The 18,456-nt window shown below is 38.7% G+C and overlaps 1 protein-coding gene across 1 annotated transcript in view; it reads right to left on the bottom strand.

Moving 5' to 3' along the window:
- Positions 1 to 18,192, bottom strand: part of SCIN (scinderin) — a 77,212-nt gene extending 59,020 nt beyond the window's left edge. The window contains exons 1-3 of the mRNA XM_058526410.1: positions 17,924 to 18,192; positions 12,426 to 12,580; positions 8,151 to 8,312 (exon numbers count right to left, since the gene is read on the bottom strand). Coding sequence (XP_058382393.1) covers positions 8,151 to 8,312; positions 12,426 to 12,580; positions 17,924 to 18,122 — 516 coding nt within the window. The 5' untranslated portion in view covers positions 18,123 to 18,192. The remainder of the gene's footprint in view (positions 1 to 8,150; positions 8,313 to 12,425; positions 12,581 to 17,923) is intronic.
- Positions 18,193 to 18,456: the final 264 nt, after the last annotated feature.

Below are 18,456 nucleotides of genomic sequence, written 5' to 3'. Positions count from 1 at the left end.
AAAACAAAATTACTCTGGACAATTGGAAAAGGAAGAAATAGGGGAGTAAAGACAATCTGTTACGGCAATTAGTTTGGTCCACTGGTAACATGAAGTAAAAGCAAGTGAGTGATATTTATAGAAACAACCACACTGGGAGCAAACTAGAAGTTTCTAAAATTTCCTTTAAACTATGTGGTCAGAGTTAACAAGTAAAACATCCAAGCACAGCGAAATCTCATTTGGGAACAGGAAATAAGAGCAGAAATAAAACAATGCTCCATGATGCCCTTGAAGGGAAGTGAGATTTCAGAAGCTGAGTTCAAAGGAGCACCCCAAACAGCCCATGTGATGTTGCCTCATAACATGTGCAAAGAATTCAGCATGGATTTGCCACTCTTTTATCCTTTTCTAAGTTATTTATTCTAAATACATCTAAAATTTTATAAAAGGAGAAGAGGGTCCAGATCTCTTCCTCTCCCTTGCTTCTACTGGCTTTATTTTTAATGGATTTAGTTTTCTCTTCAATCTAGTTAACCCAATATAGAACTTCATTCAGATATCCCTTTAGGCTGGAGGTTCTCTAAGCATAGCTTAAAAATAATGACGACTTGTGAGATACCTCTAGGAATCTATCATTTTATATTTTAAAACTTTAGAACACGACCTTTTTAGTTTTTGGATAAACAACTGTTGATTTATATCCTATTTTGTTGCCCTTCAAAGCCAAGCCAACTCAATATCCTTCAGTGACATATATGTGTGTTTTAAAAAACATCTCTGACTGAAGGACAGAAGATGAATGGAGTGGGTACGCAGGAACACTTGAAGGCTTGGTGACAGAAACGAAGAAACTGCATGTGAACCAGGACAGAGCAGCAGTGATGGAGAGGAGAAGAATCGAGGGATATTTCGAAGGTTAAAGCCTACAGGATTGGTCAACAATACCCTCTGGATGTGTACTGGAGGACAGGGAAAGGGGGAAATGACTTGGGCAATTAGCTTGGCTGCTGGTAGTGATGCCACTTACTAGGACCAGGGGACAGCTTTTGAAGGGTTCTTTCTACAGCAACAGTGAGAGTAGGTGAAATTATGTTCTCTGTACTAGTCAAAGTATTTGGCATATCACAGATGTTTTATATAATCACATTTTATCAAATCATTTCTGCCAGCCACATAAGTTGGTGACTCAACTGTTTTTAACTGACTTATTGGTTCTTCATGCATATGATTTTCCAACCCCTTTAGACACTTCCCATACTGAAGTGCTTCTCAATGTTCACTGTACATTATAATAACCTGGGAGTGGGGCTTAAAAAGTACTTCCACCAAAGTCCCATCCATAAAACTTTAAAATCAGAATCTTTAGGGGTCAAATCATAGGCATCACTATTTTTTCTTTTTTTAAGATTTTATTTATTTATCCCCCCCCCCCAAAGCCCCAGTAGATAGTTGTATGTCATAGCTGCACATCCTTCTCGTTGCTGTATGTGGGACGCGGCCTCAGCATGGCCGGAGAAGCGGTGCGTCGGTGCGCACCTGGGATCCCAACCCAGGCCGCCAGCAGCGGAGCGCGCGCACTTAACCACTAAGCCACGGGGCCGGCCCGGCATCACTATTTTTAAAACCTCTTCCAAATGATTCTAATGTGAAACCATGATTGAGAATTAAAGTATAAATCCTAATACCTCGAAAGTTGTCTTTCCTAGTGCTCTCATCCATTCTCCAGTTATAATGTGTGTGCCCCTCTACTCCAGCACTTTTCACATTCTACCTTGTCATACTCTGACTTGTGTATGTGTCTGTGCCTCTCACCATTTGACGGCACCTAGAGGTCAAAGGCTATCTGGTTTTCACCCTTGTACTCCATGCACTCAGCACATACTAACCACATAATAAATGCCATTCATCTCTACTTTTATTGCAGGGTAAATTTTACAGATTTAAGATTAGGTTTATTTTTCTCATCATCTTTTCTTATTGCCTCAAGGCTCTCCTCTTATAAATCTAGTGGAAATCATTACTTTGGGGTAAGGACAAATTTATCCAGAACAAAGAGGATTTTGCTCAGATTTTAGCTTTAAAATAGGCTTTTAAGTCATAGCAGAGACAAAGCCTGAAAACCAACATAGTTTTCATTTAAAAGAACCTTTATTTTGCTCAAGTTTTTTTGAGAGGAAGAGTGAGGATGCAGTCTAGAAAGCTGGTTTTGCATGTCAAGAACCAGACTCTTGGCCTTGGGGGCTAGAGTATATTGCAGGAACCATACAGGAGGCAACAGTGTGAAATGGTGTAAGACTAGTTTGTCTGGTCCAAGAAGAGAAAAGTAGGAGATTACAAGAGAACTAGGAAGTTTGGTCAGATGCAATGAATCTTTGAGAAGAACTCGGTACACTTCCCACCCAACATAATTGTCATATATTTATCCATGGTCTTGGCCATTAGAGCAGAAACAACTGTGGGCAGTGTCCAGGCAGTTGGACCAATGGGTACTCATACAATGAGGTTACAGTGTCCCACAACTGCAATGTGGCATGGGAGAAGCAAAGCAGAGTTCCTGAGCAGGGTACAGCAGTGGCTGACAGAACCAGAAAGAGTCTTGCCGTGGATATGTGGGTATAGCAGAAGACCAAAGTGAGGCCAGGGCTATTTTCCAGCAAATGTCTTGGGACAGAGGCCAAAGCCCAAACCTCAAAAATGAAGGAAATGGCTACACTTCAATGAAAGTCAGCGAGAAGTAAGGCCTGAAGACTGCAAACCAGACTCACGTCCATTCTGAACCCTGACCCCCATCCCCAGGCCATAATATTACCCATGCATTCCAGTCTGGGGGATGGAAAAGAGGATGGGTGTGATAAGTTTGAAGTGCTTTACTGGTAAACAAAATTCACCAGAATAAGGCAATATCATTTTATTTTTAACCTTCTTCTTGTGGAATTAGAAGCTTGACAATAAAATCAGGTTGAGTTATAGATGAAAAAAGAAAATTACATCTTTATACACATGAATGCATGAGACTGTATGCTTTGTGTTGGAGAGATATACATTTGTTGAAAAAACTGTTGAATGACTGTAAGTTTTGGACCTTATGCTAGAAACAAAGTGAGTGAGTGTGGTTCATAAGTGAATAGACAAGCAATGTGGAAAGTGCTGAGAGGCAAGTCTCTGCATGGCAATAGGAGAGTTAAGATAAGGGCATGCCTAGCTCTACAGGAAAGCAACGTGGGGATGGGGAAGGAGAGGAGGAACAGGTCAGGTAACACATTAGAAAGAAGACAAAATCTGAGTTGAATATTTAAGGATGAGGTGATATTGGATGCTTGTTGGAGAGAGGTGATGCAGAAGAGCAGAGTACCCTAGGCAAAGGAAACAATTTTCACAAAAGCAAAAGCATGGCAACTTGAGAGACAGTGTCATGTATAGGGTACTGAGATAGCATCACGGAGATGAAGAGGGCACAAAGGATTCAAGAGACACTTAGGAGGAGACTAGGCATAGTGACTGACTGAATGTGCAGCATTTGGGAGCAGTCATCAGGATAACTCCCAGATTTGGGGTCTGAGGGCCTGACCCTCAGGTCAGGTAAATGGAGGGTGGCTCCATTTACAAGATAAAGACAATAAGAGGAGAAATTGTTTTAGGATGAGAAGGTGAAGTTGATGAGTTCCATTTTTAGACTTGTGGAGTTTGAGGTTCTCATAACACACACAAGCTGAAATATCTAGGAGGTAGTCTGAAACACTGACTAGAGCTCAGGGAAGACGTCTGAGCTAGACTATAAAATTGAGATTTACCAGTAGGTAGTAGTAGTTGAAGCTCCGGGTGAGGATGAGTTTGTTCAGAAAGAATGTATAAAGAAGAGACAATGATCAAAAGTGGAATCTTTAAAAAAAAAAACAAAAACAACAACTTAAGGGGGTAGACGGACCATGTGGAGAAGAATGAGAAAGCGTGGCTTGAAAGGGAAGAGAAGCAGGGAGCCAGGAGAGAAGTGAGGCTGAAGCAGAAGGGAGTAATCCAGTGTCCATCGCAGCACAGGGATCAAGTGATAATGATGGAAGTGTCCATTGGATTTAGCAGAAGGCATTATGCCTCTAGGAAGAACAGTCTCAAAGGAATGGCAGGAGTGAAAGTCGGAAAACAGAGGTTGAAGACCGACTAGTAAATGAGGAAGTGCAGACTGCTTTTTCAAAGCAGCAGTCTGCACCATGAGAGAGAGGTGAAAGAATATAAATAGTAAGGGGCGTAGGCAAAGCTGCAAAGCTGACGAACAAGTTAACAAGGAAACAAAACAGGCAGAACATCACGATTAGTAATTCCCCACAGAAAATTCCTACTCCTGTGCAACCTAATTCTCCATTAGTGGCTGGCTCTGACGTCTTTTTCTAAGAGTTAATTCCAGATCCCAAAGTTTGAGAATATGGGCTCTGTTCACTACTATTCACATTCTGTAGTTACTGATGCTTTGCTGCAATATATTTAGATGTGATTTTACTATTATTTTTATTTTATACAAATTTATACAGGTTTATTTTATACAAATACCTCATATCTTTAATATAGCTGGAAAATAATGATTTATAAATTCACCAACATTAAAATATATAGTTAAAAGCATTTTTCCAAAGATTCAGTAAATTCCAAATTGCTAAGATCTAGCCACATTCCACGTTATTTGCTGAAAATACACTAAATATAAGACAAGTTATCCAAATCATCCTTTAAAATGTTGATTTTCTTAACTTTCAAAGAGATTAAATGGATAATTTTACAATGTCATGCTCCAGGTTGAGGAGACAACATTGTCACATCCAGGGGATATTTACTGTAGTCTAAAATCCTATCACAGCAAATGTTTCTAAGGCATATGGCATATCATATCAATAATAGTGACTGTGTATCAAAAAAACTGACTTCCCTCAAACATAATCAAGATACAGGATTTGGGTTTTATCCATAACCTCAGTGTTGGCCAGCTGGCTTTAGCTGGGCGACAGCTCTAGATATCTAATCTGCTTTTTTTCATACCTAGTTAACAAAACTTGAAGAAACTGCACTGGCTTCCTTTTTCATCCTCTAATGTAGAAGGTGGTCACGAAATAATTAACTCAATAACTGCTATTAAAATATTATGGTAGAGAAAATTTTGGTTCCATGCCTTGTTTACTGTGACACACCCCAAAAAGAAAGCCCCTAAGGTAATCGCAAGATCTTATCACCATTTAGAAACTTTTGGCAACATACCGAGTGGTTATTAAAGGTTAGTAACATGAACACAGATCATGTGGGTATTTGTTCCAGTGTCCTTAGGAATTTAGTGCATGCTTCCCACTAGGGTATCCCTTTGCAGTATAGGAAACTTCCACAACATAAGAGATAATGAAACTCAAGTACCTCTGCAACAAATCATCGCACATGTCTCTAACCAGGCATGAGAGAACTTGTAAGTTATTAAAGATAATTAACTATATAAAATAAAGATACTTTACTATTAAACAGATGAATGTCTTTGAACCTTATAACAGAGACTCTGTCTCTATTATATGAGCCTGGATTTCTGGGTCATACTCCCACAGGCAGACACTACCTATGGGAAGACAGCATATGTCACTAGAACTAAAATCTCTCTACCACAGCACCAAACTATCTAGCCACTGTGGAAACTCAATTAGTACTTGTTCAATAAAACAATAAATGATTTCATTAATAATACTACTTTCAGCAGATTTTTAAGCCAGATGAGATAATCAATTCTGAATTCAATAGATTCTGAAATTGTTGCAAGATATTCTGTTATAGGGCCATATACATACTACACCAAGTTTGCTTAATGTAGTGAAAAGAATGTGAACCAGGAACAGAAAAACCCACGTCCTGTCCCAGGGCACCACTCAACCTATATTAATGCCAGTGACTTGCTCACATCTTCTAAGGCTTTTTTGGCTCTTGTGAAGCTGGGATGATAAGTGCCATCTCCACATGTGACTGTGTCAGAGGAGAGTGAATCATAGCCAGCTAAGGTTAGAAGTGTCATCAGAAACCAGAGTCAAGATGAAAAAAAAGATAAGGAAGTTAATGTTTGGAGAGGTTAATGACTTGCTCAAGATCAAACAGTAGATAGTTGGAAAGCTGAAGTGGACACTATTCACAATCATTAAAGAGATTATTTCATTCGTGGAGCAATTACATTACATACAAAAAGTTTTTTTAAAAAAGAAATATTTTCAAGTAATGGCAGTGATGAATGACATTATCAATGGGCGGTGTCTCTCTTGTTTAGGGCCCTAGAGATCATCTACTCAGATACCTGACTTTATAGATGAGAACCTGAGATTACAGTAAACTTGGATGAAAACTGAGGTCTCCTTTTTCTATGAAAAATACCATCTTATATGTAAAAATACTTTATAAAGGGATAAGGGGCTATAAAATGTAAGTGGTTGAGATGCAAGTTGAGATAGGCAATTAATTATTGTGCATGAGCTTTAAGAGGCTCTGAATGCTATAATTGGTTTTGGAACTGTGAGGCTTGATGATACACGTGGGTACCTACTGGTGTAAGTTATGGTTTTTGGTTGCAGGGGAATGAAGGGATGGAATTCTATTAGTTTTCTGTCTAGATCTGAGGGTCAGGACTTAAGCCCTGCTGGGGGAATGGGTTAGCATTTAAAGTTGAAAAGGACTTTTCCATGAAATTCATTGTGAGATTCACGGCAAGAGTACTGCCATTTTGGGTGCAGATGTCTAAGTGTGACACTGAGCATTGTACTTTGGGTATTATTATTATGATCTCAACTGTGCACACAGGCTGATATGATCCAAGACAGCTGGATTATACATTACTGGTAATAAAACTATAAGTGTACTCTAACCTAGAGAAACCAATGAAGTTTATAGCTTGGGGTCATTTTCCAAACCATTTATAATAGCACATTTCCTATCTGTGCTGTTACCAAATTAATATGGCTTAAACAGAACTTTGTGTAGCTCCATTTTCAAAACCTTTGGTGTCCCTCCTCTATGCATATGGAATAAACTCTTTTGGCTTCTGTCTGATGCTTTCCCCTAAAATACTGCCCAAGGAGAGGCAGTAAAACAAAATGCTAACAATCAAACATAGGGTCTGATCAGACTACGGTCTAACCCTGGCTTCACCATTGACTGGCTGTGCAACCTTGAGCCAGTTCCATAGCCAGTCCAAGCCTCACGCTAACTGAAGCAATACAGGTCAGACCAAGTCCCTCTAGAATGCTTCATCCAGGAATGTTAGGGATGATGACTAGAATGCTGATGTATGTGGTGTGATGAGAATGATGATCACGAGAAGGAAGAGAAGGACATCATAAACGTGCTCTGTACTTTCCTGCCTTCTTCGCCTTTGCACATGGTTTTTCAGTGGTAGGGAATGCCCTTAATTTCTACTTTCAAAACCTTACAAAATTCTACAAACACAACTTAAATCCTATCTACTTGAGTCTAGCACAAGACCTTGCAATCATACTTCTTTGTCATGATAATAATGATTAATAAGTATACTTGACACTAGAGGGGCCTCTTTTCCTGCAAGAAAACATAAGTCAGATATTGCTCATCCCATTAAGATGATACTTGATATTTGTACTTGTGTCTTAATTTCTGACAATCCTAAGAGAATTAAAAAGTGTGAAATAATATGATGTGTGTGTGTGTGTGTGTGTGTAAGGGATATATCAATATGTGTTAAAATATTTCCCCAAAACTCTTCAGGCAGGCTATTTAGACTCATCTTATGTCCATTTTAAATTCTAGAACCTTTGCTTTCTGGAGGAATCAATTTCTCCCTTAAGTAATGTTTTCCCACACACAATTAGGAACAAAAATAATTAGAGGAAGCTCTGTTCAGAGAGAAGGGGAAATATATTAAAAATTATTCAATTTCCGTTCTATGGTAGGAAGAACTAAATCACTACTCCACTCTAAACCTATCAAAGAAAATAAAAACTTTGAAATCTTGCTTTGTGTGTCATTTAAATACTTGCCAATTTACTCATATGATATAATTGCATCTCACATAAACAAGACCTCTTTCTAGCGTGTAGAAAAAGTGATTACCTTCCATGACACGTACACCTGATTTGATCTGAAAACAATCGACTTCCCTTTAGACATCTACCTGTGTATATAAAACTTACAGTGCCAAGGTCAATGATGAAGCAGTCGCCCTTGTTGAAACTGTCCCAGGTAAGGGGAACTTCCGTGGCCCTGACCACTCTCCGACCCTTCACATGCAGGAGCCTCTCGGCAGTCAGGTCGTTGGTAAGAACGTGATTTAGTCCAGATGCCACACCTCCAGCCTGATCAGTGGGAGGAAGATAGGAAACAAAACAAAATGGATGAGGCTTCCAAGTAGACATAACAAGGTATAAAAGTACAGATGTTTGTGCCAAAACCGCCTGCCAAGCCAAGATAAAATAGCCATCTAAGTGCATGTGAAATTAAATATGCAGAAGAGAATTCCTTGGCAAATCAACAGGTTTTTTGTTTGTTTGTTTTTTAGGCTCTTTGTCCTTCCTGTTTTAACCATTCACTTTAACAGTGCGAATATTTACTGAGAACCATCAGTGTAAAAAAAACCTACATAAACAAAAAGAAGCCATAGCTTTTGTCCATTGAGAACTAATAATTCTTAAGTCAGTGAGCGAGAAGGCAGACAAGGATTTCAGGGAAGATGGCGGCAGAGGATGGAGGAGACTCAGAGGCAACAGGTACACATGACGAGCACCCAGAGACTAAGGCACCCCAAAATTCCCATTGTCACAGCATTAGGGCAGAGAAGGGGAGTTTAGTGCTGGCCAGGTATGGGCTGCTCCTATTTATGGTCCTTGTTTTTACATTAAAAATCACCTCTTATTTATTTACTTTTTGGTAAAAAGAGTTTAGTAAATACACCAGGCCTAAGTATTTATACTCTAAATTAGGAGAGATGCAGTATCTTGGCTGCATAACCCCAAACAAAACAAAACAAAACAAAATATAACTGCATTGAATTAAAAAATGCTGAAGAAAAAATATATACTGGATCAAGCACATCTTCTTGCATTATTTGAAATGAGCTTTTATCTTTTCATTTTTTTTCTAATTAAGTCTTAAGAAAAATAATCTTTATTCCACAATTAATTATGAGGTAATGTGCTTACTAAAGATGCAGTGTAAATAGATCTCTGTCACTTATTGATCAAAGGCCTCCTATGATAATATGGTAAGAAAAATTAACAGTATAAGAAACCTATAAAATAATCCAACTTTCAAATTTATCATATAAACATATACAGTAAATCCAAAGAAAGAGGTTAAACTGCATATGTAATCATTAACACATTCTTTAAATTTCCATTGACTTTGAATTCCCCCATTCTCCAGGAAAAGGCCTTCATAAATAGAAAGGTTTTGTTAATATAAGCTAAATGTTGACTTCAGGACAATTATAACCACAAATTTTAAGAAATATATAATAATTTCTCAGACCATAATTTTACAATGATATATTTATTGACTAAACAAACTAAGTATTATAGAATAAAAATAAATACAAGTTTTCATCTACAAACTACTGCTCTTGGCCATTTCAAGTTTTTTAATAGGAAGTATATTGTGATCTGATAAAAAAAAATAGTATAAAAACACTGTAATCTGAAAAAAACGTTATAAAATATTGAGCAGACTCAGACTGAGTATACATATACAACATTTAGGTTCATTTCATGTGAAATTATGAACCATATAGTCTGTGAATATTTAACAGTATTTAAAAAGTCAATTTTGTCTCTAATATTTGATGCCGAAAATGCACACAAGAAAAACTTTGTTTCGTATAGGTCTGTATCAGACAGTAAGTAGTTCTTCTGTGAATACTGTTCTAACTAACCCTAGAAACTCCCTGTCTCTTTCTACCTTTTCTACAGAATGAAAACAAGGTTGATGATCCTCTAAATCAGTGGCACCATAAATACAGTTTTGCCGGCCGAAGATGTCCGATTGTTGTTATTTACAATCATGGCTGAGGGCTGGGTCTTATTGAGCTTGGAAAAGGTGTGATTAGCCAGAGATTTAACATAAGGAAGTAGTGGTAAGTAACAGTCCTCTATAACTCCTCCCCAACTCCCTATAAAACCTTACAGAGAAAAAACCTCAAGTCAGTTAAATGACATAGGAAGATGGTCTTAATGTTGAATCTTTACATTACATATGGCAACTAACTATGGTTGTGGCTGACTGAGTAACGGCAGGTTTTGCCAAGTTTTGCCCATTCCAAATAAACACAATTCCCTGTTGCATAAAGTAATAGTAAATAAAAAATTCATCCCAACATTTGAACCATTTATTTATGTTGAGAGCATCATAGTATAATGGTTACCAGCTTAGGCAGCATCATAGTATAATGGGTACCAGCTTGGACACTGGAGGCAGATGGTCACCCAGTCACATAACAGCTATTAGACCTTGGCAAATTACAGTCTCTCTAAGCTTCGGTTTACTTACCTTAATAGGGTGATAATGACAGAAAGTGCACCACAGGGCTGTTGTTTGGATTAAACGAGATAATATACATGAAGTGCTTAGCATATTCCTATAAGCATGAAATTAAGTATAGCATAATACATAATCTTTGCTATTCTGGGTGGTCAACTATCTTTGCTTCCACATTTCCCATCAAATATTGTTGCAACTGCACACATTGTCATCTGTTCAATGTCACCAATGATAAGACAGTGAACTGATTTTTTTGCTGGTAAATTTGACCTCCATTTGCAAACATCCTCTTTCTAAAAAATGCTGATTTATGGTGGTTTTAATGTTGATAATTAGAATATAATTATCCAATAACTGTAAAATTACTTTTATCATGTCCACTTTTAAATATGTGTCCAGAAGTTGATTTCAGAAATCCTGCTAATAGCCAGAAGGATTAATGCTACTAACAAATGTCCCTACTGATTGTGTATGTAGTATATAGGTATTTTATTATTTAGTTTAACCCTTAATCCTTACAACACCTATATGAGGAAGCTGCTGTTTTACACCCATTGCACATTTGAGGAAACTGAGCACAGAAAGCTTATGTACTTGCCCTGAGGCAAAGTCATACGTGGCAGAAACGGGTTCATCACCAGGATGATGGCACGGTATATGTTTTTAATAACTACAAGACCCAGTTTATTCAAAATGTTGGGTTCATTAACATAAAGCAAATTTCAGGATCATTTGACATAAACGGTAGGAACTCATGTGTATTAAATAAAATGAGAGCTAATAGTTTCATATTTAGGGTGGTTCATAGCCTAGAGTAAAAAAATGAGTTCAAGAGAGAGAAGAGAATTTACAAGAGAAATTACAAGAATTTACAGGACAAGTGTTTTGTCCTGATCCCAATGGCATCACAAAATATTCATCTAAGGCTCTGGTCAGGTAAAAGTAGAAATAAACCCTGGCATTTAGGCAAATTTAGTATATATTCAGAAGTCTCATTTAGCTCTGAGGTTTTAGGTCTTCACTAGGCTATCATGCTTGAGGGGTGGGATGGTGGGGTCTGCAGAATACCTGTTGGAGCATGTTTGATTTTGAAAAGGATTATTTCTGGAATGTCTTTCTGGGGAGGGTATTCCAAACACTTTAACTGAACACCCCTAGGGGTAGCGGGTATGGTGAAGGATGGCCAGTCTGCAAGGGTCACTGGGAGATTTCCAGAAAAAAGCTATCCTTTACTGAAAGTTGCCTTAAAGGGATAGAGCTATTTAACTTTTGTTTTTTATTTTCAGAAGTAAAGCCATTTGATGATTAGTGTTTCAGGCCAATACACGTAAACTATGTATACAGGTGTTTGTGCCAGTGTATGTGTATTTGAGTTTGTGGGGATGAACCACATCTATGTTCAACTCAGTGGTTTCATCTGTATCATTTCCAAGATCAAACCACACTATTAGGGAAATGCATGTATAGTTCTTTGTATTAACTAAAGTCATAATTGTTATAAATACTGCATTAAGATATTCCAGAACAATTGAGATTCCCAAGTTGTGGGTCATTTGCAGCAAATTCAGAGATTCTCTGGAATGCAAAAATGAAACCTGTTAATACCCAAGTTACCAATATTTAATTACTGGAGTAATTTCACAAAATTTTAAAGGGCTTTCTTGTGACCACATAACTGAAAGCTCTTAACTTTATTAAAAATTAACTTATTAAATGAAATCAAGTCAGACTATTTCACATATTACACCATATATTCCACAAACATTTATTGAGTGTCTACTGTGTCCAGCAGGTACTGGGGATCTATCAGTGAACAAAGCAGATTAAAACAAAACAAAAAATCCTGTCGTCAACGAACTTTCATTTTATGAAGACATGAGGTGCAGATGGATAAGAAAAGAAGACCATATCAGAAACAGTTTCAGAGAGCTGCTCACCTTGTATTTTAGACCTCCTTTGAAATAGCCAACAAAATCAGTAGACTCATAGCCTTGAAGTTCTCTATTCTGCACTGGCTTGCCACCCAAATAGTCATCCATCTGAACAGTAAAGATGGCAGCTGCCGTACTTTCATCCTGAGTACACTCCTTTCCTGAAATAGCAAATGATAGCACTTCATTTCTCAAGCAAGGAAAAGAATGAAGGCAGAACTTCTGATACAAAAAACTCAGAAATTTTCTGTGAGTTATAGATCAATACAATAAATGGTCTTCAAGAGAACAATCTTTTAGCAGAAATAGTGTAATACAAAATATTATTTTGCTAATAAGTAAAAGAATTTTGTTCCTGCTTTCCAATTCTTTCTTTCAAAATTTTAAAAGGAACACCACTGTCTGAACACGCTCAGGAAGATATAACAATACATTCCAGTAAGATTCAAATTCACTTGGTACAGTCAATAAGATCGGGCTATGAAAACATTTTGCAATTGTTTTAGCCTTAATTAGCATCAATCTTTAGGTTTCCAATACGTCATTATGTTCATATTTGTAAGGAATATGAACATCATAGGCCACTGCTAAACAACTTCAGTAAAGGAAGTGGTTTTTAGAATGCGAAAATGAATATAACTTGACCTTACTCCTATTATTGAGTCCCAGTGTCCTCACTTCACTATCTTATTGGTATGAGACAATATTTTCCAAAGGAAAAGGGAGAGTAAAGGAACTAGTATGCTAACATCTACTGAACGCTATAGTATTGTCCCAAAAATTGAACACATTGAATTTTCACAATTCTAATATAGATCCCATCCAGGCAACCTCACTGAGGTGGAAACACCAATTCTTAAGAACCAGCATCTTCAGTGACACAATGATCAGAGCCAGGACAGTCCTGAAGGGAACTCAGATTTCATAAGACACTTCAAAACTCTTACTATATCTGAGCTATGTGAAAATCATAAATGATTCTAGAAAAAATAATAGCTAACATTTATACATTTATAGTACCATGGCTATGGGCCAGACACTGTGCTAGTGTTTTACATGGATGCTCTCATTCAATCTTTAAGCAGCTCCATGCAGCAGAAACTATTTTCTACTATGTTACACGGAAGTAGTGGAGGCTAAGAGGCCGAGTAACTTCTCTGAGGTCATAAAGTTGACCTTTGGTAGAACATGACCCAGAGGCAGGTTTCTGTGACTCTGAAGCACAGGCTCTTAGAAATTACAATACTAGTAGGTATTTTTTTATGATCAGATTCTAATTAGCAGTAAAATTTTATGGCGATTGGTGTATGTGATTTTTCTCCATGGATAATTGATGCATAAAAGTCTAGAAGCTATAACAATACTATAGTTCATCTGAAACTCCAATAGAGAGTATTCACCAAAGTTGAAGAAAGTACATCAGTCAGTTATATTAAAGAAAGAATTATGTTTCTTTACAATTTCTGCCTTACTCTCAAAGGGGACCTGTAGAGCAAGTATGTTCTCAGGAAAAAAATTCAGTAGCTAGAAGAGTATTTGACATGATATCAATTTTGTGAACTTGTGGTCAAAGGAAATCATTTAACACATAAAAAAAACACACATGTGATTTTGTGGTCCAAAAGGACTCTGGTGTCATTCTTCTGCCCACTTTCCCATCCATAAATGAGAATACTAATAAAGGCACAGATACAGATTTGTACAGAGATGCTTTAAGAGGGAAACTTAAATCAAGGTTAATATCAAAGGTGTTAAGGATCATGTATTTGATATAAACATTTTTACTTGAGTACAAGTTGAAACCTGAATCTCTTTAGGTAGATGTAAATGGACAAGCATGCAATTAATGAATGACCTGGAAGTAAGTTAATTAAATTACGCTATCATTTGTTAATGCTTATGTACTGTGTTAGCCAGGGAATATCCATATGAATAAATAAGTCCTTGCTTTAAAGAGGTTGAAAAGTCTTAATGAAGCCAATACCAGCCATTGAATGTGAAAACTAGAATCAAATTCAGTTGTATCATGATGAAATTCTAGCAAGTGTTCAGAAACTTATGAACTTTCGGTATGAATTCTGCTTATGACTTCATTTATTTTCCCTATGCTGATTTCACCAATGTCTTTCATGTTATGTTATGCTGTTTTGTGTTATGTTATTTTATATTACGTTACTTTATGTTATATTTGTATATATCCTGTAATCTTCCTAAAACTGTTTTGGGGATGTGATGATTTTATATATAAAACATAGATTAAAAGAGATGTTTAATAATTAGGTTAATCGCACATCCATTCACAATAAAAACTCTTGCCAAGTTAGGAATATACGAGAACATCTCAACTTAATAAATAACATCTACAAAAAACATACAGCTAACATAATTCTTAATGTTGAAAGACTGAATGTTTTACCCCTAAGATCAGGAACAAGGCAAGGATGTCCACTCTCACTAATCTTACTCAACATCATACAGGAAATTCTAACCACTGCAGTAAGATCAGAAAAAAAAATACAGATTGGAAAGGAAGAAATAAAACTTTCTCTATTCAGAGATGACAGGATTGTCAATATAGAAAATCCTAAGCAATCTACAAAAAAACAAAATTCCCAGAATAAGCGTATTCAGCAAAATAGCAGGATAAAGATTAATCAATAACAGGGGCCAGCCCTGTGGCTTAGAGGTTAAGTGCACGCGCTCCGGTGCTGGCGGCCGGGGTTCGGATCCCTGGCGCGCACTGACGCACGGCTTCTCCGGCCATGCTGAGGCCGTGTCCCACATACAGCAACTAGAAGGATGTGCAGCTGTGACATACAACTATCTACGGGGCTTTGGGGGAAAAAATAAATAAATAAAATTATAAAAAAAAAAAAGATTAATCAATAACAAAAAGCAGTCTCATTTTTATATAGAAGCAAAGAACATGCAGATATTGAAATTAGAAGCACAAAACCATTTACAATCACTCCAAAGAAACTGAAATACTCAAGCACATATTTAGCAAAACAGGTACGTGATTTATATGCCAAAAATTACAAACTGGTGATGAAAAAAATAAACGACCTTAATAAATATAAAGACATAGTGTTCACGGATTGTAAGACTCAATATAATAAAGATGTCAATTTTTCCCAAATTGACCTATAGGCTTAATGCTATTCCTATCAAAATCACAGCAAGGTTTATTTTAGATTATATGAGTTTATTATAAAATTTACGTGAGGGCCAGCCCGGTGGCATAGTGGTTAAGTTCACGCGGTCTGCTTCAGTGGCCCAGGGTTCACAGGTTTGGATCCCAGGCACGGACTGACACACCACTCATCAAGCCATGCTGTGGAGGCATCCCACATACAACATAGAGGAAGATGGGCGTAGATGTTAGCTCAGGGCCAATCTTCCTCAGCAAAAAGAGGAAGATTGGCAACGGATGTTAGCTCACGGCCAAGCTTCCTCACAAAAAAAAAAAAAAATATGTGAAAAGACAAAGGCCCTAGAATAGCTAAAACAAACTTAACAAAGAAAAAAAAGGTGGGAGGAAAAACTCTATCTGATATTACGGTTTACTATACAGTTACAGTAATCAAGACAGTGTGGTAATTAATGGTGGAAGGATAGACACACAGATCAAGAGACCAAGTTTCCCCCAGTAGTGACATTTTGTAAAACTATTGGACAGTTTAGTATACTAAAGTATAATTATAACAGTATACTGCTACCACATTTTATGAAAATGCTATTACATTTTTTTTAAATTGGTGAGCACTAAATGAATAATTAAGAGTTAACATGAATCTGTAAACCCCAAAAAACATAGTGCTTAAAGAACTTATTTGGATAAGAAAGAACGTATAGAATTTAAAAATTGTATTGAAAGCCTTCTTGCAGTCTCGTGCAACAAAGTCAAACTCATCTCTTGTTTACAGCAAGTACATGAAGTTCTTTCACATTTTAATTCACCAAAATGACAAATGTGGCATTTCAGACACCTTTATTCATTCCAGATGCAAATTCTGGAAAGAAAAATGAAGGCGAGGACATTACCATTCTATCTGGCATCATTTATTAATGAACATGGTTATACATTATGGTTTCAGTGTTTTCTGGTATAAAATATAAATAGATCACTATCTATTATAATAGGAATAGTGACATAACACTGGGGAACCAAAATGTGTTTGGGAACTCAGGTTCAGCCTCCTCAAGCAAGCACAAAATTTTAATATCTAATGCTATAATGCAAATAGTCCTTTATCTCTCCCTTTATGTATTGCTCATTTGGAGTTTCTGCTCCAAGTGTTCACTAACACTGAGAACATCACTTCTCAATGTTTTCTACCATTTTGTTTCTTAAAATCTCCTAATGTTAGAAATAAAAATGATGGCTTTCAGGGACTTCAAAACGTGTTCGGTGTGTGTGGTTTTGTATGTTTTCCCCATAAGCTCAGGAATAAAACTAAAAATAAAAAAAAATAAAAAAACCCAAGTCCAGGGCAGGCAGCCTATATTAAAAGGCAATAAGGCTCAGATAACGGCACGTTGTTACACGGAGTGTGCCCACTAGCACAGGATCTCACAGGGAGAGCCTGGACATTCAGGATATTTACCAGTAAAAGTAGAAGGTGGAAAAAGTAGAACACACAAGGCCCAGTGTCCTAAGAGCCTGGCGCCAGTGCAGCCCAAAATAATTACTACCGCAGCAGCAGCCGTTTTGTTGCACACTGCGTCCTTGTTCAAACAGATAAATAATAAATTTTAAAAAAATAACTATTATTGTAACAAAGGAACTTATCTAAATAAATAAATATGCCACATAAAGCTATTTATTTATATTGAAGGTCTCCAGCATCCTAATAAACAGGAATAGCTGTTAGCCAAACCCGCGAGCAGCGGGGTGCAGGCGGGACCCTGGTATAAAGCGGCCCAAAATATTAATCACCACAATTAGTAGCGAAATACAAGTTGGTGCCCAAGGGCAAAAAATAAAAATTAATTAATTAAGGGGAAAAAAGGGGCGGGGAGGACTTCTCGCTAGCTAGGGCGGATGCCCACAAACTTGTTTGACTTCATCTCCGACAGGGAAACCAGGACTGAACTTGTTGGAAGGTGAGCGGGATTTGGCCAGCGCCAGGGTGCGCGGAGAGGCGGCCCTGGGCGGGAGTGGGGTTTGGAGACTGGAAGGTGAGAGGGGCTAGAGGAACCAGCCCCAAAGCCCGGGAGATGGACGCGACTAAGGTCAAAGCCAGCGGGGTAGTGCTGCTCCCGACTTCGCTGCGCCGGGCGTTTGCAGCCGCGTCTGCAGGCGCGGACTCTGGCGGGGAGAAGGTGGCCCGCCCGAAAGGGGCGGACCGGCGGGGACGCGACTGGTGCGACGGGTTTCCCGTCCGGCCGGGTTTGCGGCACGCCCCCCAGCCCCAACTCCAAACTGCCAATCTCAGCGCCCCCGCAGCCTCGCCCCGCCGCGACCTGGGCGCGTCCGGGTCCCGCTGCCCGCCGCGCCTTACCGAGCCAGAAGTGCAGGCGGTAGGTGAAGCCCTGGCTCGCCTTGGCAGTGTGCAGCACCAGGTAGGCATCCCCGACGTAGAAGTCGCCGTACACGCTCTCGGGCACGGGCACCAGCTCCAGCTTCTCTATCCTCCAGACCTGCAGCCCCGCCTGCTTGCCCGCCCGGGCGAACTCCTCGTGGTACAGCCCCTGGGCCATAGCTCCGGCACGCGATGCTCGGGGAAGCGGGCGCAGGACCTCGTTGACCTTGCAGTCAGACTAAACTGAGACCAGCAGGAGGGACCCTGTTCGCCGCGACTTTATAGAGTTCGCCCTGCGGGGAGGCGGGGCCCCGAAACGGGAGGGGCCCAGGCCGGAGTTGCCGGGGAGGAGGCGATCCGCTCCTTCCCGCGGCGCAGCGCCTGATATCCACCTCCTGCGCCCTTCTCAGAGGCAGGAGGAGAATCGGAATCTCAGAAATCGTGAGATCCAGAGGGAATTTACAGAAACTGCTGGAAATGCCTCTTCCAAAGAAGAACATTTCCCCTGGCAA

This window comes from Diceros bicornis, chromosome 3 (genome assembly GCF_020826845.1).
Source record: "Diceros bicornis minor isolate mBicDic1 chromosome 3, mDicBic1.mat.cur, whole genome shotgun sequence".
Taxonomy (NCBI): domain Eukaryota; kingdom Metazoa; phylum Chordata; class Mammalia; order Perissodactyla; family Rhinocerotidae; genus Diceros; species Diceros bicornis.
The sequence above is the reverse complement of the archived record's forward strand: the minus strand, read 5'-3'. Positions and strand labels throughout refer to the sequence as shown.